The sequence below is a fragment of the Corella eumyota genome, chromosome 2 (genome assembly GCF_963082875.1).
Source record: "Corella eumyota chromosome 2, kaCorEumy4.1, whole genome shotgun sequence".
In the NCBI taxonomy this organism is placed as follows: Eukaryota; Metazoa; Chordata; class Ascidiacea; order Phlebobranchia; family Corellidae; genus Corella; species Corella eumyota.
In genome coordinates, this window is record NC_137491.1 from 10,545,460 (window position 1) to 10,572,303 (window position 26,844).

A 26,844-nucleotide genomic window follows, 5' to 3' on the forward strand; every position below is an offset into this window, starting at 1 on the left:
ATTAAAAACTACAGATTTAACTGAATTCAAATTCTGGCAGCGTTTTATTTTGTGCTTGAATGCTTCCTGAAACTATTCCCCAAAAACGTTAACGCACATATTAACCTTTAATACGCTCCGGAAGAATTTCTGAACAAGAAAACGTTTGAATTTTTTTTATATTCTCACGAATCAGTACGGCGCCTTGGAATATCTGTATTTTAGGAAACAATAATACAAAAACAAACACTTTTTGTTACACAGTTAAAAAAGGTAATGGAGTTAGCTCATTGCAATATGTAAGATAAAGTAGTTCTAAACGTAACGTCTAAATTTTATTTACAAATACATATTTAAACCCACTTTTAAAGTTTAAAAATGTGAGATGTAGCAAAGTGTCATGGCGTCATAGTTGCCATTAACAAATTATATAACAACTTTTTTTAAATTTACGATTATGTATTTTATGTTCCTTTAAAAAATTTAAGACCCTAAAATAAGGGGAAGTTTGGGTGAACCCCGGACAGTTTATCAGTTTCTTCGAAATGCTTTTTAAGAATCGTAAAAGCAATCTATTTTTTTATACGTAAAACTGTTTAAAATAAAAAAGTATATATGCTTCTTATGATATAGATAGATAAAATATCTAATTATTTTAAAGAATCGTAAAAGTAATAAGAAATTTAGCGAAAACCAGAAATAAAAAAAAGTTTGTCCAATGACCGTTAACTACAAATTATCAAAAATTCTTTTTTTGTTTAAATTTAAATATTATATTTATTGTTAATCTATGTTAAACTAATTTTTGTACTAAACATTTTTTACTCTATCTTCCGTGTTTATTTTTCACGTTTAAAAACCATGAATCATAAACATGTCTTCACTTTTTGTAGTTGAAATGTAAAATGCTAATTTAAATTTAATAGCGTGTCATAATAGTTTTTCTAGTTATTTACATGTGAAAATTTATAAAATAATATTATCCTTAACTATTTAATGCACATTTTTAGTTAAATTGCACACTTTTAGTTAAATTTTCAAAAAGTTGAAATAGAACAATGTTTAGTTTATATCCACCAAACAAGACAATTTAAAACAAACAAAAACCTTTTTTAGCAGAAGTAAAAGTTCAAAACACAATATCGAATAAAATGTTTTATTTATTACAATGACAACAAAAATCGTTAAAAAATAAAAAAAATGATTTATAATGTTTAGTAAAATTGACTTTTATTTTCTGGTTAAACAGATAACTTTTATGCTATACACTAGTAAGCATTTTTATATTACAAATTTATTTACAAAAATGAGATTACAGAAGAATTTAGAAAAAAAATTTTATCTTTATTTTTTAGCTTTTGCATGTATACCAACTAGTATGCCATTTAAAATTACGCTGGCATCTCATTATTTTATGAGCCCGACGACCGTATTGATCATAACCACAACCAAAATCAACAATATCTCCCACCTTATAAATATCTTTTTTAGGAGAATAATTTGTTAAATCATCTGGAACAGGTTTGCCGCAAAATCCTAAACATTAAATTTGTATATTTGTAGTGCTTGTAAAAAAACGCGTTGTTGTTTTACTAGTAAATCTTAAAGTTTAATGTTAAATTAAATAAACGTTGTAATGTAACTAAATTTTTAGCAAGTTGTTAAAAACGTCTTTAACCATGTAACAACAAAATAAAAAAGATAAATTTATTGAAAACCAAACCTTAAAGAAAAGCATAACAAATTTTTTGACGATATATTAAACCTTGTTTTAAGAAAAAAATCATAAATTGCCTAAGAATTAATATAACAAATAAAATAATTTTTAAAAACTTTAATATTATATTCTTATAAAAATATCAAGTACTAGCAAAAAAAATTTAAAACTTTTAATACCAAAAACAATAACAATGATAGTAGTAGGCTTTACACATTAAAAAATTCTCACTTCTATAAAAGGCAATTAGGTTAATTGCATTTTATTTCAATTTATTGGGTTTACTTCTTGATTTGAATATTTAATAACATTACCTAGCAAGTAACATTTAGCTTGGTTTTTTGTATAATAGTTGTTTCAAAAAGGTTTTGTTTTTATTACCTTTTTTATCTTAGATTTGTATAGTATACTTTATTATTATAAATGATTTTATATAAACTTAGTTTTTTTAAACTTGCTTTAAAAGAAAATAATTCTTACGCTGTTCACATGTTGGTTGTTCAGGGTCCCAAGTTCCATTATCTAAACAAGTTATTGAGGATGCTCTACTTCCACCCAACTGAAACTTTTTATTACATGTAAAATTAACCATTACTCCAATATTAAACGTAGTTGTTGCAGTATAAGTTGGGTTTGTTACACCGTTGTAAATAATTCTCAAATGGGGACATGTTGTTAAATTTTCTAAAAAAAACAAAAAAATATTTTTTCTAAAAAAATAAATATAAAATAAACTGGTTCAGGTATAGGGTCTAAATTTAAAAATCAATTTGTAGTGGCCTATATAACATTTATATTTTTTTTGTCATAAATCATAATAAAATGTTTATGTAATAATGTTCTTGTTAAATAAAAAAACAAAATGCAAAAGTCTTACGATGACATTTTGGTTGTTGAGAACTCCATATTCCAGAACTTAAACATTTTATTAAGGGATCTCCAATTAATGTAAATTCAGGGTTGCAAATAAAATTAAAACGGTTACCAACAACATATTTTTTTCTTAATATTAAAATAGGATATGTTGTTCCATTAGGGAATATAGTCAATCGTGGACATGTTACAACTGTGAATAAAACAACTCTTTTACATAAATTAACTATTTTAAAAACTAAAATAACATAATTATGATAAATAAATTACTAATTGACCAATCAATAAAAAAAGACCTCATATAAATCATTAAAACATAAAAATCAAAAATGGGCCTTACATAAACAAATGCTAAAGAATATGGTTAAGAAAAAATTACGTTCACAAGTTGGCTGTTCAAGATCCCAAGTTCCATTGTTTAAACAAGTTATTGAGGATGCTCTACTTCCACCCAGTTTAAAATCAGTTTTGCATGTAAAATTAACCCTTTCTTCAATATCAAAAAAGGTTTCGTTATTATAAGTTGGAGATGTTGTACCATGTAAAAGATTGCTTAATGTTGGACATGTTTTTCGCATAACTAAATCAATTTTATCATTAAAAGGTTGCAAAATTAACAAGATTTTATCAAAACAAGCATTTCTCAACACTTACAATTTATTATTAATGCAATTTAATAAATTTAATAAGTAAAGTACAGCATAATCTTTATTAGACGCAGATTTACCATATCAGTTCTTATTTAATTTTTGATTTAATTTTTTAATTTAAATGTAATCTAATTCAAGGTAAGTTACTTTATTAATTTTTTATAAATACTTTAATTATTTTGTATAATATTACGAAAAAAACTTTTATATTAAGCCTGTTTTTTTTTTATTTATAACACTTACTACACTCTGGTTGTTGAGAACTCCAATTTCCAGAACTTAAACATTTAATCGAAAAATCTCCAGACAGTTTGTACTTTTTATTGCAATAAAAACTAACTTTATCATTGACATAAAATGTTCTATCTGATAGATATGATTTGTCTGCTTCTCCATTTGAAATATCATTTAGAGGTGGACATGTGATAACTAACACAGAAAAATTAAATAAATAAAATGCATTATTTCTGCATTTTGTACTATGAGAAATTAAAGATTTAAAAAAAAGATCACATAAATATTTTTTTTGTATAATCAATATTTTTATTTATAATTTGTTTAACTGAAAATAAAGTTTCTTTAAATATTAATATATGTTTGGTAAGACTTGTTTTTATAATAAATAAAGCCTTTTAATTTATTGTTACTCATGATAAGTGATAATAATATTATTTCAGAACTTATATTAATGCAAATAGTTAGAAAACTAAATGTTTGTTTTTTTAATAAGTGGTCATTACATAAAGTTTTGGTTAAAATAAGTTAAGATCATTTTAACAAATTTTTAATATTAATGTTTTACTTTTTTTACAAGTTGGTGGTTGTTGACTCCATTCTCCTGTATTTAAACAAGTTATTTTTGGTTCTCCAATTAATTTATATTTCGCTTCACAATAAAATCTGACGACATCATTGGCTTGAAAAGCTCGTGTGGCAAAATTAGTAGGATTTATTGAACCATGAAAAAGAGATTCAATATTGGGACATGTGATACCTTTAATATAATTTTAAACTATGACGAAAATATGGTAATACAATACATTTTACAATAAAACACATTTACAGTATTTAACATTTTTTAAATAACAAAGTACAGGCCTAGAATGGGTAAATTAAAAGTTCAAATTAATATAGATGGTACCTTGTTCATTTTTAGTTTGCCTTTCTTCACAATAAATTTCTGAATAATCAACATCCCATGTCTGGTTTTCCAAACATGTTATTTTAAATTTATTTAAATTAACTTTATTATTATTTCGATACAATTGTAAAGATGAATTTCCGCACTGCAAATATTCAAAAGTTTGTGTTAAGATTTTATTAACTTGATAAACCTAAAATTATAAAATTTACAAAAAATTAGTTTAACTATAAACTAAACCCTTTTTTTTAATTTATAACCTACTTTTAAAACTTTAGTTTGTCCAACTGAAAACTCAGCATCCTCCAAAGTTTCTAATAAATTGTTTTTTACACGTACCTCATAGTTCAAGTAGTGTGGATAAATTTTGCAAAATACAACTAAAAACAAACTTTCATAAAATAAAGTTAGTAGTAGGTTATTACAAAATAAAAGAAACTGTAACACTATATGAAATCGTTGATACTTATAGATACTTATTTATTAATTAGCATTAACAATATATTTATAAAATTAAAGTCTATTATTTTTATCAAAATTGTATGTTGTTTGGCATCCTAAGAAATATACTTGCATTTCTAATTAATTTAATATATTATTTAAGATAGGTATTGGAAAGTGATAGTTAAACAACATTAATAAGGGTGATTTAAATAATTTTACAATATATTTTACTTTTTTCACAAATTGGTGGCTGTTGACTCCATTCTCCTGTATTCAAACAAGTTATTTGTGGTTTTCCGGTTAATTTATATTTCGCTTCACAGTCAAATCTGACAACATCATTGGTTTGAAAAGCTCGTGTGGCAAAATTAGTGGGATTTATTGAACCATGAGAAAGAGGTTCAATATTAGAACATGTGACACCTTTAATATAATTTTAAACTATGACAAAAATATGGTAATACAATCTATTTTACAATAAAACACATTTACAGTATTTAACATTTTTTAAATAACAAAGTTCAGTACAGGCTTTGAATGAGTTAATTTAAAAATTTAAATTTTTATAGTTCATACCTATTTCATTTTCGGTTTGCCTTTCTTCACAATAAATTTCTGCATAATCAACATCCCATGTCCCGTTTTCCAAACATCTTATTTTAAATTTATTTGAAATAATTTTATTATTATTTCGATATAACTGGAAAGATAAACTTTCGCACTGCAAATATTTAAAGGTTTCTGTTAGGTTTTTATTAACTTGATAAACCTAAAATTATAAAATCAAAAAAAAATTAGTTTAAAATATAAACTAAAACCCTTTTAAATTTATAACCTACTTTTAAAACTTTAGTTTGTCCAACTGAAAAATCAGCATCCTCCAAAGTTTTTAATGAATTGTTTCTAACCCGTACCTTATAGTTTAACAAGTGTGGATAAATTTTGCAAAATACAACTAAAAACAAATTTTTAATAGAATATAAATTTTTGTAAGTGATTAAAAAATTTATAAAAAAAAATTGTTACATCGTTATAAATGTTTGCTTCCTATGTTATCTTATTGAATTAATATTTAAAGGATTATATTTATAAATTTACAATTATTTATTTTTATCAAAATCATATGTTACTCGGCGGCCTAATAATTACACATGCGTTAAATATTAATTTATTGGAGTATTTATGATGGTTACAAGTTTTAATAGAACAAACATAAGCTCATTTTTAAACAAATTTAAATAAAAATATTTTACTTTTTTCACAAGTTGGTGGTTGTTGACTCCATTCTCCTGTATTTAAACAAGTTATTTGTATTTCTCCAATTAATTTATATTTCGCTTTACAATCAAATCTGGCGACATCGTTGATTTGAAAAGATCGTGTGGCAAAATCAGTGGGATTTATTGAACCATGAGAAAGAGATTCAATATTGGAACATGTGACACCTTTAACATAATTTAAACTATTACAAAAACACAGTGTTATACTACAGTTTACAATAAAAGATTGTTTTCCACAATTGTTATTTTAAATCAAATTATTCTAAAATCAAATTTTAAGTCATTTTTTCAATAAATAAAAAAATTTATTTATATATAACAGCCTACAAGAAAAAATACACTTTTAAATTTGTGTTGGCATATAAATTAGTTTGTAGAGATTTTAATAAACACTAATATGCACTATTTCTTGTTATATAATTGTTTTAAAAAGTGTTTCTTTGAAATTTTTTTTGATCAAGTTATTTTGTTGTTGTGACAGTTTTAAATAAAATTTAAAAAGCATCCCCTTAATTAAATTTTATATTAGGGTACTGTCAACTTGCGTTAAAAGTAATTAATTCTTACGCTGTTCACATGTTGGCTGCTGAGGAGACCAACTTCCATTATCTAAACAAGTTATTGAGGATGCTCTACTTCCACCCAACTGAAAGCTTTCATTACATGTAAAATTAACCATTACTCCAATATTAAATGTAGTTGTTGCAGTATAAGTTGGGTATGTTACACCATTGTGTATAATTCTTAATGAGGGGCACTTTGCTAAAAATTTTAAAGCAATATTATAAAGAATACCTTTTTATTTAATTGATTTTAACAATATACATATTTTTTTTGTATATATCTTAATCTTTGATGTGGAAAGGTCGAATGCGCGACCTTAACATAGAGTAACATCAGTTACTTTGACCCAGTCTCGAGTTGCATTTAGCAGTTTGGGATATTATAGAGATTATAGTTGCTCAGTGATTATGCTGCCGATTAGTGCTGGCTCAGCAGGAGTTTAGACTGTTTATAGTGCCTTACTTAAGCAGCAATGGAGCAGTGGGGATTGAACCCATGACCTCATAGTAGTGAAGCAAACTTTCTACACCACCATGAGCTCGTGGATAAAAATTTTGTATATTCGATAAAATTTTGTATAAAAAATTTAAAACAAGTTTTGTTGCCATTGGATTAGTAATGTTATTTATTTAAAAGTTACCTTTGCACAGTGGTTGATTATAGTTCCACACTTCAGTATTTAAACACTCTATTGATGCCTGACCAGTTAAATAATAACCATCCCGACATTGAAAATTAATGGTATGACCAACATTAAATTGAGTTAATGAATTATATTTTGGAGTTGAAATACCATTCCAAAAGTGGTTTAATGTTGGGCAAGTTTTACCTTAATATCAATTATAACTATAGTTTTTAATTTGCATTTTAGATGAGTCAAATTAAATATATAACTTACTAAAAACTGAGTTTTGTACTAATTATATACTTGATTTTGTTTTTAATAGAAATAACTTCTTGTAATAAGTAAGATAATATATAACTTATATATGAAATCAAAGTAACAAATATTCAAACCATAACATACTATGTCACGAATAAACTTACGTCTGCAAGTTGGTTTGTTATTATTCCATTTTCCAGTATTTAAACAAGTTAAAATTGAATTCCCAACTAATTTATATTTTTCTTTACATCTAAATTCGACAGAATTTCCAACAAAAACCAGGTTGAAAATATAATATGGGATAGTCCGTCCATGGTAAGGGGATGTTAGTCTAGAACATGTGATACCTTAAAAAAATGCTAGAAATTAAATGATTTAACAACAGAAAAATATAATTGGATATTACAATTTGATAATAAAATATTATGTGCTTGTCAAGGTTTTTTGCAGTCATATTTTATTCATGTAAAAATACCAACAACTCTTTTGTTTCACAAGTTTTACTTTACTACAGCCTACAATGCAGTTAAAGAAAATATTTTATGTTATTAATTTCTGTACAAAAAAATAGCCATTAAAAGGTATAATAGTTCTTATGTTTTTAAATCATTTGTGCTCAAACTATTCTATCCATAAAAGATTTATAGCAAAAATTAACTTACGTTCACATGTAGGTTGGATGTTATTCCAATGTCCAGTATTTAAACAAGTTGAAATGGAATGCCCGACTAATCTATAATTTTCATCACATTGAAATTGGATAGCTTGATAAACATTAAATGTTTTCTCAATAAAAACGGGGTCAGTTGTTCCATGTTGAAGTGATCTTAGTCCACCACATGTTATACCTTAACCAAATTATTTAAAGAGAATACAATTTTATAAAAAAATGCAATAATAATAACTTATAAAACATTTATTATTCAAAATAGCTAAAAAACTGTTTGTACTTTTTACTTAGCATGTTTATGTCATTTAAGTTATTTAAACAACTTACGTTCACATTGAATATCAGATGGATTATGGGACCATGTAGAATCAGATTGACACATCACAGTTTCTCTGCGTTTAATATATGTATATCCTTGCAACTTGTGATAATTGTTACAAATATATTCAAGCTCAGTACCACGTAATGGAATTTCGTAAAATTTGTTTGAATATTCAACATTACCAAGAATTCCATTTGTGATTGATTGTGGATAAGCAGAACATTTTAAATCTAAAAAATTACAATTTTTGTTAATTTTATTCTTATTTAAAAAAAAACATTTTTTTTTCTTGAAATGTATAATTAAATAAATTCAAACCTATATTGCATGTTTTTCCCATGTAATCAATTGGACAAATGCAAGTAAAACCGTTGATACGATCCATACAAGTGCCATGTAAACACGGATTTGAATTACATTGATTTTCTGCAAAAAATTAATTGTAGTTAGAACAAAATAATATCATTTATTAAATAATCAAGTAATAAAAACATAAAAACGGTGGCAGAATATTAAATAATATTGTTTAGCTTACCACATTCATGTTCTAACACAACAACATCATCCAGTTTAAATGTTCCCCGAGTGACATTGAATTTGATTGATGTTTGAGAGGAAGATTGTGGAATTGTAATTTCAGCACTATACCATTTGTAATTTTTATCATTACTTGGATTTGGCCATCTGTTTAAATATAAGAATCTTAATAAATTGTTAAGTATTGATATGCAAATCAGAATTTGATTTATAGAACATGTAGAAACAGCATGTTACATAATACATTATAATAATCTTGACAAATATATATACCTTTCACCTCCAACTTCAGCAATCAGTTCACCTGATTGCTTTATATAATAATAAAACTGTAAACATTTTGTTTGCTGAGGTGTAAATGATGGTGATTTAATTATAGCATACTGTTGTGATGGATATCTGTATACTGCAGCACTGGCAACATATCCTAAAAAATTGATCAACAAATTTTAAGGTAAACACTTAGTTTTTGCTCAATTTTCACAATATAATATTGTTACTTCCTAAAAAGTTACAGACTGACATATTGTATACATGTAATTTATTTGACTTAAAATACCAAGTTATATAAATAATTTATTTATGTTACCTGGCATTCCTTGATGGTTTTCATTCGCAAATTGTCGTTCCCAGTTGCGCTGCCCAATGTTATCATAACCACACAGGCGTTGTGAGGAGGATTCAAAATTACAAGTAATGTCAACTACAATATTAATTAGTATTAAATAAAAATTAAATGTTGTGAATGAAAAATATTTTTTTAACAAGATTAATATCACAAACCAACATTTATTTATACAAGCTAAATTAAAACATTTATTTACAGCTTTTAATCAATAGGAATATTAAACTTTTAAATATTTAAACACTGCAAAAAATTAATACAGTACTTACTTATACATTTAGGTGTATCTCCCCAGTCACCATTGACATTACATAAACCTCGTTGATTGCCAACCAATTTATATCCTCTATTACAAGAATATGATATTTGATTATCAAACTCATATACAACACCCCTATCATCTACAGAACCAAACTCAAGGGTTTCCGGTGCCCTGCATTGGATTTCTAGCAAATAGTTTTACATACTTAAAAACAATTAAAAAATCATGGAAAATGATCCTATAATTTTAAAAGGTAACCATCTTACCCATTATAAGAATCATATATTTAGACCCACAAATTATTTTAAAATCTTTAAATATAGTTACTGCGGCATGTTGGAGGATTTCCTTCCCAAATTCCTTTACTAGTACATCTCCAACTGTTTCTACCATCAATTTGTAGATTGTAACCTTTATTTAACATGCATTGAATTTTATAACAAAAATAATAAGTTAATATATTTACACCACTTATACATATCTACATAAAATTAGCATGAACAGAAGATATTGTAATAAAACAAAATTAAAAAGACCTGGCTTACTTAGTATTGCATTTTATCAACTAGCTAGTTAACTGTATTAAATGAAAAATAACTTGCCATAATCACATGAGAAATTTACTCTATCACCAAATAAAAAACTATTGCCATTAACAGATCCATGTGTAGGTGGATTTGGGGGACCACAGTTTACTTTTACACATTCAACATCACTTGGATCGGACCACTGCAATGTATCTAGACAAGTTATCACAAGTTCTCCAATCATTTTATATCCTGTTGAAAACAAAAATTATATATATATACATGATTTTTTTTTAATTTTAAATTTTTTTTTAATTATTCAAAATACTAATTCAACAGAGTGATAATAAATATTACCATAGCCGCAAACAAAATTTACTGTATCTCCTGGAGGATATCCATTCTGTATTTTTCCAGGAAGTGCATCCCCTATTTTTGATAGTCGAGGACAAGCAGCTTAAAGTAAATGCCAGGTCAATTTTAAAGACTTAAAACTATTTAAATTCTCTTATTTTATGATATTTAAAAGTTTTAACATACCTGTGCATTCACCCTCTATTCCAGTCCAATTTTTATCACTTTGACATTTTCGAGTTGTTCCATTAGTCAATATAAAGCCAATATTGCATGTATAATATGCCAAACTTTTCCATTTTCGTTCATCCACATATGTTATTTTCCCGTTTGCTATTTCTGGAAGTTTATTGCACAGAGCATCTAAATGATTTATTTTAAATTAAACAGTGATTTCTTAAGGGGATTCATCTATTTACCAATTATTGAAATAAATAAGCGACTAATAAAAAAAATTACTGGGGTTGAAACATGATTTTCCGCAGTATCCATCACATTTGCATCTTTTCAGCCTTCCACCACATTCCGCATTACTACTGCAAGGCTTTCTACACACCCGCCCTGGTTCTACGAACCTAGGCTTGAGTTTGCAGACTGCATTGCATTCTAAGATTTTTAAATAATTTATTATTAAAGTAAATAAAATTACGTATTAATGAAATCGATGTATAAAAAATTTTTGATCAAATTTTTCGCGATTAGTGCAAAAGCTTAAGGCCTGTTCACACGACAAGGTAACCTTGCGTTTCGCTGCGTTGCGTTACGTAACTTTACGAGTTCTAGGGATTTTTAAAAAAATTTTAATAAAAAATATCTAATAAAAAGATACCGCTTACGCAATCTTGCGTTAATTTCGCTTTAGCTACAGAACTTTACGAAATCTTACGTTACTTTTTCGTACGTGTGAACAACTGTGTTCATTTTAAATGGTTGCGAAATCTTACATTACGTTGTGTGAACGGGCCTTAATGCTCTATGTAGAACCTTGTCGCGCAGTTTTATCATAAAATCAATTCGTTTAGCAGTCGGGAAATGGGTTAACTATCAATTTTGTATTTACTTAACTATGATTAATTAGTTACGCTTACCTTTATAAAAAACGATGGCAATTAATCCAAATATGAGATAGTCATGCAAATGCATTGTAGAATATTATCTGCAATTAATTTAAATGTGAATCTACATCTAAACCTGCCGCAACTTCTCGCCAACAAATTTTACACAATAAAAAATTGTTTTTAAAAGCGTAGCTTGCATGAACTGTTGAATTATGTCCGGTTTCGATTCACAATATTCTTGAAATTGAAATTTTTATTTTTGTTTTTTTTAAACAAGATTTCCCGTCACGCAATGAACTATGAGCACCATTTTACGCGAATATAAGGCTATTATAACTCTATAACTTAGAAAGGTGCATTTCTTTAACAAAACATATTAAACAACAACCTACAGTCTTGACATTCAGGTTTTGATATTACTAAAATTACTTAAAATAAATAGGATGGCCACAAAAAACAATTCGTTTTAATTTTTACATGGATCTATTTTGAAAGTTTTTTTAATGAAACGACAGAAGTTTTAAACTGGAAATATCTTACGGAGTAAATATTTAAAAGGGCTACATCATTTTTTTAGGTACGCACCTAAGACCGAAAATCAAAACAAAAAAAGCTAAACGGGTTGGACGAACGTTCAACGACCAAAGTTATGCAAGTTATTTAAAGGCAATTTAGACAAGCCGGGGTAAAGTAACGATCTAATAAAAAAATAATTTAATTTTTTGCTTTTACACATTAAGTATAAAATTAACAATGTTTATTAAAGAAAGCATTTCCTCTCGACCATTTGTTACGTACGTATCTTAAAAGTCGTGATTTTTTAACTGTATGCGCAATCATCCCAAATTTAGTTTTATCTAAAATTTGTTAATACCTACAACAGAAATACGGATTAAAGATTGGTATTACTTTTCTAGTCTACGTTATCCGATTAAACTGTTTTACTTTATAATCCTAGCTAAATTTTTTATTACCATTACGGTTTCTTAAAACATATATACTCTAGTCTATATAAACTCATGAATAACCAAATGACCTTAGCTTCAAAATCACTCCATATCTAAAAATATTTTTTTTATTAAATTTGGTTGTTAAAAATTTTCAAATTATGTAACATTTTTTTAGGTAGGTTTGCACGATGTGGCCACAAAATATATAGAAATATTGTTATGGTTGCATAAACTATTCCATAATACGTGAAAAAAAAACAAGTAAAAGGCAACGAAATTTTGGACAAACGTGCAACTGATTAGCTTATTGCCTTACGTCTGTCAGGTGGCAACTTTATTGTGCGAATTTGTTTGGTTTGTCTAGGCCTTAATTTTGTGCAATTAACACTATTTCTGTATGTTAATAAGTTATAAAAATTTAACTAAAAAAGAGGCCATACTTATTTAATTGGGTCTCTTTTTTAATTTAAAGGTAGGGCAGTCAAAAGTCAGTTTAAATTCGAAGTAAGTTTCTTTTTAAGTTTAACCTCGTGTAGTAAATAAAAGTTATATGTGAACTAAGTAAATCCAGAAAGAAAACTAAAGTACTCTAATTTTTGCTTAATTATTAAAAAACGTGGTCGTGTCACAAATCGACCACAACTTTAACATAGTAATAGGTAGATATCATCTTAATATTAACAAATTTTTTAAGAACTTACTTCAAAAAATCAGTTTTATTAAGTATAAAGAGCTGTTGTATTTTGTTAAATATGAATACTATCGACGCAGAAGTGATTATTACGATTCGCATGTTGATGGTAGGAAAGGAAATAGGCGGAATTATTGGAAAGGTTTGTAAAAAGTTTCCTTTTTTAAATAATATTCTAAAATGTTTTATGAATGCTCAAATACTACTCTATTTTTAAACGATATTTAATAACCTAGCATTTTAGTAAAAAAACATTGTATTGTTTTGCAACTCTATGTTGCTATATGATCAAACTCTTTAAATATAAAGAAAGTAAATAGAGTATGTTAAACATCAGAAAATTTTTTAATAAAACCTTACAATTTACTGTTCAGGGTGGTGCTAATATTGCCTCATTTCGTGAGCAAAGTGGTGCTAGAATAACTATTTCAACTGCCCAATCCTCACCAGAAAGAATTGTAACTGTAACTGGTGACCAAGCACAAATAAACAAAGCTGTAAAACTTATTTCTGAAAAAATGCATGATGTAAGTTTGTTTAGTTGCATAATAAAGATAAGCATACATTATTTTTAGATCAAGTCTTTACAAGTATTTATAATTAAACAGTTCATGATTTTCGTGCCATCTTTTGTAAGCCTTAAAATGACTATTAAGCTTATTTTTTAGGTAAATATGTTATTTAAAATTAATTAAGGATGTCAATGCTGGATTATTAAGCCGAGCAACCAACAAAGTACCAGTTACAATTCGACTTATAGTTCCAGCAAGTCAATGTGGGTCAATCATTGGAAAAGGTGGTGTCAAAATAAAAGAAATTCGTGATGTAAAGTTTATTGTTTTTTTTAGGCTTAATGATTTAAAAACTAATCAGTGTGGCATTTATGTAGCAAAAATATATTATGTTATTTAAATATCAGTCAACTGGTTGCGCCATCCAAGTGCAATCTGAATTGCTCCCAAACTCTTCAGAAAGAACAGTTACTTTAAGTGGAGCTCCAACTACAATTATTCATTGTATTGACACTCTTATTGAAGTAATGACAAAGGTAATCTGGTCTGTATATATATTTTTTTTTTGTTAAATACACCTGCATTAATAATAAGAGCTGTTGTTATTTAACCCAAACCTAATATAGACAACATGTTTTTTTGTATTTTGTTTTAATTTGTAATTTTAAACCTCTTGCTTAAAACCTATTTAACTATTCCAGTTTCCTGCTAAAACTGCTACAGTTCCATACAAACCACAGGGAGGAAATGCCCAAGTAATATTTCATCAAGGACAAGCCTATGTATTACAAGGCCAGTTTGCTGTCCCTAAACCTGATGTTAGTTAAAAACCTCTATTTAACAATATAACATTTTAAAAACAATAGTCTTTAGTTAAAAATGGGTATTTTTGCAGTCTGTATAAAAGTAGTTGATGGTGACTTTTATTTTTTTAGGTATAATAATTTATGATTTAAAAAATATTTGATTAAAAATAGATCACAAAACTTCACCAAGCAGCTATACAGCATACCAATCACCAACCACCTTCTAACATAAGACTGCAAAACAGACGTGACATGTCTCATGACTTTTCAGAAGATGATGATTTAGAATTACTGCCCAGTATTTCGTCGACAGTTAAAATTCCAGAGGCAAAGAAGAGACAAAATTTTCCGATCCATTTAGTAAATGCAAACACACAGGAAGTCACTGTTGGTAATGATGTAAGTTAATAGTTTTAACTTTATTTAGAAAATTTAATTCAACAATTTAAAAAATATATAAGTATATCTTTTTTTATTTTAAGTATTCTATTCAAAATAACTTAAATAAACACTTCAAACTGTGATGCATTTTTATGCAAAATAGAAAGTTTTTTTACAAATAAATTATTTTATTCTAGGTGGTGGGTTGCATAATTGGGGTAAGGGGTCAAAGAATTAATGAAATTCGTACAATATCCGGGGCCCAAATTAAAATTGACCAAGGTGACCCAAGTCATGAGCCTAAAACAGAGGGGGGTTTAGAAAGTCAAATTACTCGAAAAATTGTGATTTCTGGAAGTCCTGAGGAAATAAGTTTAGCTCAATATCTGATTAATTTAAGGTAACTAGGTCCTATTAAAAATATGTGTTACATATGTTGCTAATTATTATATAAGTTATTGCATGAAGTCCAATTACTTGGACATGACTATTTTTTTTGTTTGTACTTTTAATTTTTTGGACGATTTCTGCTTTCCTACAGGATTTTGTGGAATAGAATATTGTTGTCAGTTTTGATGTAAAATTCTTTACTCTTAAACCATCTTTGAACTTTATTTGGTGAAGCAATAAAGTGAAGAAAGAATTTTGGGTATTTGAGATGGTTTGCTAGTCATTAAACTTACATAAATAATATCTTTCTAGAACTAAGTGGATACCCATCCTAAACCAATTAATTTGCTTATGATTGCAAAATCTTATTCCTTTCAACCAATTTGCAAGGTATTGCAGAACCAATTCTAAACCTACAACTTTGCTAATAATTTCAAAACCAAGTTTCTTTGAACCAATACTCCCATGATTGCAAATCCCAGCTTTTGAACACCTTTTTTTATCAATTTGTTAATAGTAGCAGAACCTATTTGATACCAACAAATTAAAGTAATTGCAAAACCTAGTAACCTTTCACCAATCTTTCTATGATTGCAAATCCCAGCCTTCAGACATTTTTTTACCACTTCCTAGATGATAGCGGAACCCAATCTAAACCAACAAATTAGAGTGATTGCCAAACAACCTTTTAATGTAGTTGCTAATTATGGCAAAACCTAGCCCCCAGACCCCTCATTTTCAATTTGCAGATGTTTGAAGAACCCATTAACCTTTAATCTGTTTCACCTATTTCGACCAACAAGCTTTTATAAAACAATTAAATTTTTCCAGGATTAATGTCTTTATAGTAATATCCCATATTTGCACCCATTTTACCAAAAATGCTCAAAAAAACTAGTGAAATTTTAGCAGTAATTTATTTATATACTATAATGTAATATTTGTGGTATAAACTTTTGAAAAACCTATGAACCCCTATTAAAGACACCTTTTAAATGTTGGATTAGCAAATTTCCTGTTCGAAAAAAAACTTTTTCTTGTTTTCAGCCTATTTTTTTGTATTTCACCCAATTATTCAATATTACTTCCTTGCAGTTTAAAAATACATACCTACTTCCTGTTTTTGTTTTTTTACCAACATTTTCAGGAAGGCGATTAAAAACCCTTTTTTTTTAACCAACATTTTCAGGAAGGCGATTAAAAACCCTAATTTGTTTTACAAAAATAAGTTTTATATGAACTCCAAAACTAATATTTACACTTGCATTAAACACCTAAATGCAATTGTATTACTCTCTTATAATAAACCTTCTTGTCCTAAAATATTAGAGCTCGTTCTACCTTTAACCCAAGACGCCGGTTCCCTATTTTTTAACAATCCAACTTAACTTTAATATAATATTTTATTAAAATATAAAAGTGTGGAATTTATTTTTCGCGAACCTAATAATAATTTGGTTTAATTTTTTAGCGTCCAGTTGTTCGAAAATCAGGGTAGTGGCAATGGTGGAGGACCACCGCACGATCCTGGTCCGTTTATGCATAACCGGACCCCACCTGGTTCTATTCATGTTTCTATGCTTGGGTCTGGTCGAACCGGAAGCATTTTGGGAAGGCCGCCTACCGACTTTCCTGGCTTTCGTGGAAACATGTTTAATAGGCCCAACAACGGACCGAATAGCCTAGCCTATTTTGGTTCAGCGTTAGCTAACGCGAGGCGATCATTTATGTCGTCCAAACCACGTGGTAATTATAAGCCGAATCGTAACCGGGCAGGTCATTCTCGCGGAGGCCGCAACGTCGACGTTGATTTTTCTGCCGACATTGATATGAGTAGCGAAACGTCACCAAACGGGAAGGACAAACGCAAACACAAAAGAGAAAAATTTCAACCCTATTAGGTCCAATTTTTTTAAACTATACGCGTGTGTACTTTTAACAAAATGCTTATAATTACAGTTGTTGAGTCGAATTAAGGCAGCTTTGCTTATTGTGATTAAATTGATTGTGGTAATATGCTATAGCGTATGGCATGTTTATTAGCAACGCACAGAAAATTAAAATAACACTATATAAAGGTTGTTTGTTTTTGGGGTTAAACAACAGTACAACCCGCCGAGGAAGGTTAAATCAAATTGTTTTGTGTGTTAGATTGTGTAGACCTTACAAAAGTGTTGTATAGAGTTCTTGGCATCAACAGGTCGCAAGTGGTTTAATTGTTGCAAACTGAGTTACTGTCCCTGTAAAGTTGTGTACGATGATATGCTTTTGTTTTCAGCGTTTGTTTCAATCTGTAATTTAAAGAGAAGGTTGTAAATTTACCAATACAATAATTTTCAGTTGTTTGCAAACCTTTAGGTTATTAGGTAGTCTTAGGTTAGGGTTTTGACAGTGAGAAGAAAAAAGTGGATTTTTTATGATTTGCAAATATTTTACTACTTGGCCTTAAACTTAATAAAATTTAGCTAACCCCTGTACCATTCACACCATTTTTTTAACTAAAAGTTAAATAATTATTGAAACAGGTCTAAACTAAATTTGTTTACTTGAGTGGGGTGTTTGTCGAACAGAGTGATGCTGACGTGCATAGCTTCTGGTAGGCTTATGTAAACTACTTCTTCCCTTGCACATGCATGCTTGGCTGAACACAGTTTTAAAAGATCACTTGTTTTTTATTGGTAATTTTAAAGAACACTTGCTATTTATTAGAAACAAATTATGGTTTTGAATAATTTTTTAATTTTGTGCCTGACTATTTTTTGGAGAAAAAGTTTAACCAAAACTAGTAACGTTATACTTTTTGAACTACGGAGCTCTAATGGCGAGTCTTCTTGTGAAAGCGTTTGCACAGTTTTAGGTTCCGTATTCTTAACTGAAAATGTCTATTAAACCATTAAAACAAAAAATTGGTAACTGATCATGTTAAAACTGCAAACAACTTCACATACTACAAGTTAACACCCGGGTTTTTAGAAAGTCAGTCTGCGGGTAAACATTAAGTAGGTTTTGGTTGTAGGCCTATTAACGTTGTAAATTAAAAAAAATCATTTGTCTAATGTATGTTTGTTGACTTGTTGTACAGACAAAACTTTAACAACGTGGGATTCATACAAAATATTAAACCCGATTTAACAACTTACAAGTTTAGCCGATTCTTCAGAATTTTCCTTTTTTGGCAAAGGCACAAACGGCGTAACTTGTTCAGCATTGGTGTTGTTATCGTAATTTAGTTTGGATCCGTCCTTCTGTTAACACAATAAATATATATTAGGATAGAAAACAGTTCCAAGTTTTAGTTTTTTTTTTGAAAACTGAAAATAACAACTGTGTATCAATATAAAAAAGGAGGTATTTTACATATCTTATAGTTAGTAAATTTTGTAAAATGTTATGTTATAAAAGTTTTAGTTAATTTGTCAATTTGAAAGTAACAATATAAAGTTACAGCATACAGACTATAGAGTATAACTAGCATTCCATTTATAGCCTTAGCTATACAGAATTTAGTTCAAAATGCATGTAGTCGACCAGCCAACATTTTAGGTTAAAAAAAGATAGAATGCTTTCTATCCACAATGCAACAAAAACAATAAGCCTAAAAACTTAGTATTTATGTTAGTAAAGTTAGTTTGTGTTTAGTTACCCATGCCAAATCGTATAAAATTGGTTTAGGGATCCTTTTTACCATTCTAGGCCAATATATTTTAAAAAGAATAAAGGATAAGATCACTAATACTGCCACACTTGATCCGATAAAAACTTCTAACCAGATTTGGCTGCAAGTTTATAAAAGTTTAGCATAATCGTAATTTTAGAAACAAGGATATTTGTTAAAAAAACAGACTACAACAATTAAAAAAAAAGACTGCGATAATGCTTTGTCTTCGGCGAGGTTTATTTTAAAGTAAAAAGTTCGGTTAAATTCCGACTTTGCTGCTAACAACAGACAAGCTTTAGATATGGGCTGTCAGCAACCAGTCAGATCCTTCCCTATAGTTCGTTGTGTAAGAAGTAATAAAAGTTTGAATCAAATGCATACCTTTTTGCCGAAACAAATGGAACCAAAATGGTTACTGGTTTAGAACACGAGCTCTCGCCCTCGCGGTTAAATGCTGATATTGTTATGTAATACATATTTCCTTGTATTAAAGTTGATACAAGCGTAGAATATATCCTAGCGTTTTCTGCCAAAGAACTTTTCACATCTAAATTCATATTAACCCTATTTTATTGACATTTAGTTAGGTGTTGTGTCGGCCTATTTAAAAGCCTATACCTTGAAAGGTTTAAAAAGTTAGCCAAAAATAAAAGTTTTCTAAGTACCGTCATCTGATACCCAATTTGAGTTATTTCGATACCAAGCAGGACAAAACTTAGTAAGATTTCGAACTGTGTGTTGACATTTTTCTAATTAAAAAAAGACTATTAAAATTCTCTTAATAGACTATTTTATATTAATTGTAACATGTGGTTAATTGTAATTATTAAATACAGTTAATCTATTTAATTTACATTTATATTTATTTCCTCTTATAGGCAATAAAATAAGGGATTGTAAACTTACACATTTTATGTTTAATGATTTTTAGTAGGATCAAAATTGCTTTGCAAGTCCCTAATGAATATATTTGTATTCACCTGAGCATAAGTCTTTCTTAAATGATTGTCTACCGTCGCATTCTTTACCGACAGTAACATATATTCGATAAAAAAGTATGGCGCCGTGTTGAATTTGTAGGTCGATGTTATACCAACTTACGTTGATGTGGGAGTTGGGTGCGATAAGAGTTGCATTAATACGCGTTGGTGCTATCGAAACTAAACAATAATTAAAATTAGAAATATATTACCCGTGGTTAAGCTATTATACAAGTCAAGAAAAACTAATGCACATGGATTTATTAATAAAATGTCTTGTGTAATTTGTATGAGATTACCTTTTCTTTTAAAGATGAATGCACCAGCTAGCTCTTGAACTCGACTCTGGGTTTCGCCCAGCGCAGTACTTACGGCAAATTTATAGTAAACGAACGGTTGAAAATTAAAAAAGAGTTCGTTTTTGCAGTGTTTTTTTCCTGGATATTTGCAATGCGTACTAGAATTTTTTCAAACAAAAAATATTATTGAAGTAAATATAATACACAAAATGGTATTATTTAAAAACAACGAACATATTGGTAAATACGACTCCCCTTTTGGAATATTTTTTCATACTAACCTGTTAAATCTTGATTTCAAAATGTTAATATTTGTTTTTTCTCCGTAAGTTTCTTTGTTTACAAACCTGCAAAACCCCCAAAAAAAATTCAGCTTATGTTTGTAAACACTACGCTTAGCAAAAAGGTTGTTTAAGTATACGGTTAATGATTATCTATCCATTTTTGTATGTTTTTTAAACACTACATTGGTAAAAGTAAATAGGAACAAAAAATATTATATAATATTGATTTGGTTTAAGCCTGAAACGTACTACCGGTGTTTTTGTGTTATTTAAGTTTGGACCTTTAATTTTTTTTCTACTAGCATTAGTTTTTTTGTACAGACATTAAACCGCTTTCCCACGAAAATAAAACATTTTTAAAATATTTGTTATGGTATTTGGTTTTGGAGTGGTTGTAGTTACCAAGAAGTAATTACAAATCGAAAAGTAAAAATTTAAATAAAACCTAAAATAAATTTTGCTTAAAAAAAATTTACAAATTTTTACAGATTAAATAAAATAAATATTTCTAAAAAATAATATTTAATAAAAAATAAGTCTTAAACAAGGCATTACAGCCTAACGTTTTAACGCACCATTCATTTCACCACACATTAAAACCTGTTTAAAAGTTAAATTTCTCTTGCTTTTAAAAAACCACCAAACGCACTTTATCTTGCACAAAACACTTTTCTTTAATTAGTAAAAAATTAAAATAAAATAGTTGTGGTTTGAGTTGTGTAAAACGCACTTCATCTTTCACAAAACATTTCTTTTTTAATTAGTAAAAGCTGAAAGTAGAATAGTTGTGGTTTTTTTAAACTTACTTGCTAATTTTACGATTTTTCGGGCAGTTTGTCTGAAATTTTCCACCTCTAAGATTTTGAGCGAAATTCAACACCCTTTAACAAATATTCAAAAAAATTACAAATTATACAAACTAAATGACGCAGCAAAACTGTGTTTTTGCATACCACTTTAACCTTTGTAATGAGAAACGATAACTTTACCCATTTTTGGGCTGACTTGTTTTTTGAAAATTATCTACAGCTTGTTTCACGTTTGATGTTGTGTCTGAAATAGGCCAGAAAAATACAATAATTTCGGATACGTTCGTCTGAAATTTAAAGAAGATTTAGAAGAAGCATTATTTACCAAAGCACAACTTACAAATTATACTACATTTAAATATATAAAACAAATGTTATTACGCTAGGGTTAATTAGCTTAAATTAATATGTAAAACATGTTTTTTTACCAAAATGTCGTAGTAAACTGTAAAAGTGGTTGGCGACGTTACCAATACACTAATGTTTTCAAGTTTGGATATACCTTGTTAAAACAAAAACAAAGATTAAATAAAATTTGTGATTGAATTGTGTTGATTACTTATTGGAACATTTAGATTTGCATACCTTCAGTGTATTCGATACTCTTCGATAAAGAATGCCCAACAACGTTTTTTACTTTAACTAATGATGTAACCATTTTCCCAGAAATGTCGTTTCTAAATTTTTAAAATAAGTTTAGTTTTACACAGAGTTTAAAAAAACTCGCATTACTGTTACCTAACACAATTTGTGGACACCGTGTAATTTAGAATTGATCGTTTCGGATCACTGTCCTGCAATTCAAAAACTTAACAATTCAAAATTCAAAAAAACTTAATAAAATTCAAAAACTTAATTAACAACACGCTTACATATCTCCATAAAATAAGAAAATTGTTGTTTTTAGCTATAACGGTTGAATCTAAAAAAAACATATATAAATATTATCAATTACGTAAGCAAAAAATTTATTGCCGCGTGTATACTTTTAAACACACATACTTTAACCTTTAAAGACCCCGGATTTACCAAACCCTACCTTTTTGTTTGTTCTGGCTTGCCCACAAAACAAACACATCTGGTGTTTCAGGCAAAACTGCCAAAGTTGATATCACATTTCCGTTCGTAAAGAGTCCCCATGGCCCCACGCTATTGCCCTTCCAGTAACATAGTTCCCTTACTCTGCCTCGTACAACCACAGTCGTATTCGATTTAACGTTTGCGATATTTAAGGTGTGGGTTTTGCTCTAAAAACGCAGCGTCATCGCGGATGTTAAATTTTAAGACCAAGAATATTATTTAATTGTATATTTATATAAATCTTAATTTTATCTTCAAGTAAGGAAGATTTTAGAGCAAACCGGATTGAAAGTTTGATTTTTGTAAAACGAATTCCACCGCCCACTTAAATATGAACCTTCTTGTTGGTTTACTAACTTTAATTCATCGTAATTATTCCATGAAGACCAATACTCAGTTTCCTAAATTAAAAATAATAAAATATTTTTAAATAGAAAGGTAAAACTTGTGCTTCTGGTGTCGTATTTATAAAAGTATCTGTAGAAAGATAAATTTTGACAAAAACCTTAAACTCTTTAAGTTGGTTTAGATTTATTTGAACATCTTCTACAGGCAAATCGGGGTATGCAACTTGAATCTAAATGAATTAAATAGAAGTTTTACAATAAATAACTTTGAATGAATTTACCTAACCTACCATATATTCTAGTCGTTCTGCATAAGATGCGACGTCGTTTTTATGAAAGTTAAACGTAACGTCGAGGCTAACTCGGCGGTTGTCGAAGCCGCGCAAACTCTTTACAACAATTTTCTCTGGCGGTTTTGGTTGCACTAAATAAACACGCGTACAAGAATTTACAAAATGTCGTAATCTATTAAACTTTAAATTTAATTAAGGGCTGTAATGGTTTAGATTGTAAAAAGTTAGCATAAAACTCGCTGGTTAGATTTCCTGAGGTAGAGCGAGTACATAACATAAACACTGCTATAAATCTTGTTTAAAATTTAACTAACTTACAAAACATGTCCTTAGATATAGATGTAGAACTTATTCCAAATTTGTTTTTAGTCTCAACAGAAACTGTTATTTTGTACATAAAATAGGAGGGAGACACAAAGAATTTTTTGTTGTAGTCGGGTGAATAGATTGTGCAATTTGTGTTTTCATTTGCAGGAACACTACAGCCTTTGTATTCTTTTGTTTTACTAATTAAAAATTAATGATTTAATTTTTTGGATGCTTTTTATGTAGTGTTTGGTGTATAAAATTTGTCTTTTTTAAATTAAAACACTACTCCTCTATTTTGCCACAGCAATACGATAGAGTACGTGATAAAATGTCAACCAGTTGAATAACACGTTTATCTGGTTTACCTTTGCAATTGTTTTTAAAAGCATTAAAAAAAGCTATGAGTATTGCTACAATTAAACTTATAAAATAATGTTACATTCACCTTTTTTCGGCCACTCTATAATTTAATAAATTTTCAGTGTCATCGATTTGAGTTGGTGGATTTTTCCATCTGCAGCGAAGTATGGCGATCTCTTCCAAAACGCAACTTAGGTTTGTTACCTTCGATGGCGAATCTAGGTTTTAATTAAAATGTTTTAATGCATTGATGTAAAATAAAATGCAATAAAATAAACGTTCTACAGATATGAAAATTAATCATGTAATATTTAAAAAAAAATTAACGTAACAAAAATATTTAAACAAAAGTTTATATTAATGTCAATAAAATTAAAATCCATTCCTTACATCCAATATTTAGTAACGAGGTAGATGTGTAATTCGAAAAACAAAATGACTGAAAATAAACTGTTTTTGGTAACAAAAACGGCCGCCGTAGAGTTTGCTGCAAAAAAATTATACCAAAGATTACCCAAATGAGGCAGGTTAAAATTTGTTGAACTCCTGATCTTTACCCCACTGTACGACACATAATCTTTACCCCATTGTACGACCCATACTCTTTTACCCACTGTACGACTTGTTGATTTGCAAAAATACCTTAAGCCATTTTCCAGTTAGCGATAAGCAATTTATTCCAGATAAATGTCCTTGTTTGGCAATCGACAATGAACAAGTAACCTTCATCAGAAAGTGTTGAATGTTAAAATGTTTTATTTTAATAAGTTAATTAAAAAATTATTAAAAATTTTGCAAAATCGTTTTTCTACTACCGATGCGTTCTGGTGAAATTTTCCGCTATCCGTGATATTCTTAACTTGGTAAGATTGAGTAATAGTTATTTCTTCGTTATTAAAAAGCCACTCCAAATGCTTGAAAAAATTGCAAAATAAAACATTAAATTTAAGCGTTGCATTATCACAAATAAATAAACAACAAAACCCTGAAATTTCTTTTTTTAAATTAAGGTTTGGTATATTTAATATACTTAGGGTCGAATGCAGAAAGTACGATTAACTTAATCGTCGATTAACGCTAATCCAGGATTAGCTAATCCCCCGATTAACGAAAGTCAGGATTAACTTTAATCGGTATGCAGAAACATTTTTAATCGCCGGATTAACTAATCCGGCGATTAACTTTAATCCTGGATTAAAAATATCAACAATCCAAATATTTATGTAATTTCTTTATGACGCGCTTGTGACGAACAAACAAAATGACGTAAACAATGAGATTGTTCAAGCGAAACGGCGGGCTTGCCTAATAACTAAATTTATTTCCAGAAACTAAATTTGACGACAAACCAACAAAAATTGAAACATGAACCCGCAAATAAACAAAAAAAAGAGAAAAAAAATTTTCCAAGGGTGACAAAACATTGTTATTAGAATGCTTAAACAATAACGGGTTAAAAAAAAAGTAAATTGCCAAAACTCCTAACTAAGGTATTCAAGATAGGACCTAACTGAAATATTAAACAAAAAAAATGTTAACATCACCGTGATAAATGTTATTTCAATATAATTTACTAGTTAGGCTATGTTCAAGTCGTAAAAGACAACCTAATTCTTACTTTAATCCGCCGAATTCGGCGGATTAAATTTCGGCGATTAAATTCGATATTTAATCCGTCGCAGTTGATCGACTTTATTAATCGCGGTTTCTGCATACCGATCAAAAATTAATCCTCGCTTTAATCGCGGATTAAAGTTAATCGCACTTTCTGCATTCGACCCTTAATATAGTAAATTTAAACCGAGGTATATCCTGAACTGTTAACTTCTTTACTACATTGATATGTAAAATTTTGTCCAGGAGTTACGAATAACTTTTGAGGATGTAGGGGTGGAATTGTATGTTTAATTTTGTCAAAATCTTCGCTGTGGGTGCTTTTAACTTTAATAATACAAAATAAAAAAAGTTTTTAATAAAATGCTACTGTTTTTGTTTTTACATATTTATTTAAGTTAATTGGTATATTATTAAATTTTTAATTTTTAACTTGAAACACCTTTTAGCCTAAATTAAACTTCTTACCTGTTATCCAAATGATAGCACTGCAGATTTTGAATAAAAATGTCATATTGTTCCAATTAAAAAAGTATTTACCTACAGTAAGCTCTTTTATTTAGATGTCTTTATATTATAAAACAAAAATAAATTAAAACTTAAACCTTTCTAAAACTTTTATTAACGAATAAACAATTTTTAAACAGCAGTTTTATAGAAAACTACAACGCGCTGGGCTGTAAAATTGATAAGCGCCAGTTTAAAATTCAAGTTGTTTTATATCTTCAACCACAGCAAAAGTTAACACCAATTTTGCAAAAATTACTCCCCTTTTCGGGTAGTTGAAATAAGGCGATAAATCTCGCGTGACGGTCTTTCTTAAATTACATAATAAAAGCTAAATATAAAGTTTGTTGTTAATTGCATGACTTTTTGTTTAGTAATTGGTTTGCTATTTTTATTTCAGTTTCTGGCATAACCTTAAAATGAATGGTGCATTTGTATATGCAAACAAAGAAACCATCTGTTTCGAATCGGGGCTCAAAATCTTAGCGTAATTACAAAAATTTTGTATTTCGATTGCTTTCATTATAAATACCCCAAAACGACGTTCAAAGTAAATAATTGTTGTTAATGGAATTTGTAAAATTGCCTCGGTACACCCGTTGCTTAATCATTGCCATTTTCTATAATGGTGAATCTCGTTTTTTTTTAAATAAGATCTATACAGAGCATTACGTATTAGGTACAC

General features: G+C 28.4%; 3 protein-coding genes across 4 annotated transcripts; 1 reads left to right on the top strand and 2 right to left on the bottom strand.

The window, feature by feature from the left end:
- Window positions 1-1,121: 1,121 nt before the first annotated feature.
- Window positions 1,122-12,044, bottom strand: LOC145742075 (complement receptor type 2-like). The gene is made up of 28 exons (XM_082559826.1): window positions 11,920-12,044; window positions 11,291-11,437; window positions 11,018-11,194; window positions 10,835-10,933; window positions 10,553-10,729; window positions 10,278-10,361; window positions 9,958-10,134; window positions 9,653-9,766; window positions 9,337-9,490; window positions 9,062-9,210; window positions 8,845-8,952; window positions 8,532-8,756; window positions 8,197-8,382; window positions 7,696-7,881; window positions 7,289-7,477; window positions 6,652-6,846; window positions 6,058-6,249; window positions 5,644-5,759; window positions 5,381-5,525; window positions 5,036-5,227; window positions 4,625-4,740; window positions 4,361-4,505; window positions 4,022-4,213; window positions 3,463-3,648; window positions 2,949-3,149; window positions 2,574-2,762; window positions 2,177-2,380; window positions 1,122-1,515 (listed from the first exon to the last, which is right to left on the bottom strand). Exons 1-28 carry the CDS (start codon window positions 11,972-11,974, stop codon window positions 1,331-1,333), a joined length of 4,485 nt encoding a protein of 1,494 aa, XP_082415952.1. The 5' UTR covers window positions 11,975-12,044; the 3' UTR covers window positions 1,122-1,330.
- Window positions 12,045-13,509: 1,465 nt separating this feature from the next.
- On the top strand, window positions 13,510-17,836 carry LOC145744057 (poly(rC)-binding protein 3-like). 2 transcript variants are annotated; one of them, XR_014281046.1, is made up of 9 exons: window positions 13,510-13,672; window positions 13,905-14,057; window positions 14,227-14,355; window positions 14,450-14,578; window positions 14,744-14,860; window positions 15,020-15,247; window positions 15,427-15,629; window positions 15,771-15,878; window positions 17,091-17,231. XR_014281046.1 is itself a non-coding variant. In XM_082562152.1 (8 exons), the coding sequence occupies exons 1-8, from the start codon at window positions 13,592-13,594 to the stop codon at window positions 17,518-17,520; spliced, it is 1,470 nt and encodes a 489-aa protein (XP_082418278.1). In that variant the 5' UTR covers window positions 13,510-13,591; the 3' UTR covers window positions 17,521-17,836. The 2 variants fall into 2 exon arrangements, 1 of the variants encoding a protein (XP_082418278.1); XM_082562152.1 differs by lacking the exon at window positions 15,771-15,878 and having other exon boundaries at window positions 17,091-17,836.
- Window positions 17,450-26,166, bottom strand: LOC145742373 (uncharacterized). Its single transcript, XM_082560154.1, has 27 exons — window positions 26,121-26,166; window positions 25,840-25,979; window positions 24,854-24,952; window positions 24,681-24,761; window positions 24,429-24,525; window positions 24,124-24,256; window positions 23,688-23,875; window positions 23,367-23,500; window positions 23,235-23,306; window positions 23,011-23,130; window positions 22,689-22,896; window positions 22,522-22,571; window positions 22,388-22,443; window positions 22,235-22,326; window positions 22,078-22,151; window positions 21,830-21,936; window positions 21,647-21,721; window positions 20,838-20,903; window positions 20,557-20,714; window positions 20,258-20,437; window positions 19,943-20,026; window positions 19,659-19,824; window positions 19,263-19,395; window positions 18,760-18,864; window positions 18,417-18,501; window positions 18,166-18,260; window positions 17,450-17,910 (listed from the first exon to the last, which is right to left on the bottom strand). Exons 1-27 carry the CDS (start codon window positions 26,164-26,166, stop codon window positions 17,851-17,853), a joined length of 2,904 nt encoding a protein of 967 aa, XP_082416280.1. The 3' UTR covers window positions 17,450-17,850.
- Between the last annotated feature and the right edge of the window lie 678 nt (window positions 26,167-26,844).

Excerpts from the sequence above, each read along its gene's own strand:
- LOC145744057 (XM_082562152.1), top strand. The coding sequence starts at position 13,592 with ATGAATACTATCGACGCAGAAGTGATTATTACGATTCGCATGTTGATG. Across the intron at positions 14,579-14,743 it reads TTATTGAAGTAATGACAAAG|TTTCCTGCTAAAACTGCTAC; the intron begins GTAATCTGGTCT and ends TAACTATTCCAG. Across the intron at positions 14,861-15,019 it reads TTGCTGTCCCTAAACCTGAT|ATCACAAAACTTCACCAAGC; the intron begins GTTAGTTAAAAA and ends GATTAAAAATAG.
- LOC145742075 (XM_082559826.1), bottom strand. The coding sequence starts at position 11,974 with ATGCATTTGCATGACTATCTCATATTTGGATTAATTGCCATCGTTTTT. Across the intron at positions 11,195-11,290 it reads AAAATCATGTTTCAACCCCA|ATGCTCTGTGCAATAAACTT; the intron begins GTAATTTTTTTT and ends TAAATCATTTAG. Across the intron at positions 7,478-7,695 it reads TAACAAACCAACTTGCAGAC|GTAAAACTTGCCCAACATTA; the intron begins GTAAGTTTATTC and ends ATTGATATTAAG.
- LOC145742373 (XM_082560154.1), bottom strand. The coding sequence starts at position 26,166 with ATGACATTTTTATTCAAAATCTGCAGTGCTATCATTTGGATAACAG. Across the intron at positions 21,722-21,829 it reads ACAAGTCAGCCCAAAAATGG|GGTGTTGAATTTCGCTCAAA; the intron begins GTAAAGTTATCG and ends TATTTGTTAAAG. Across the intron at positions 19,825-19,942 it reads AAATTGGGTATCAGATGACG|ATGTGAAAAGTTCTTTGGCA; the intron begins GTACTTAGAAAA and ends ATATGAATTTAG.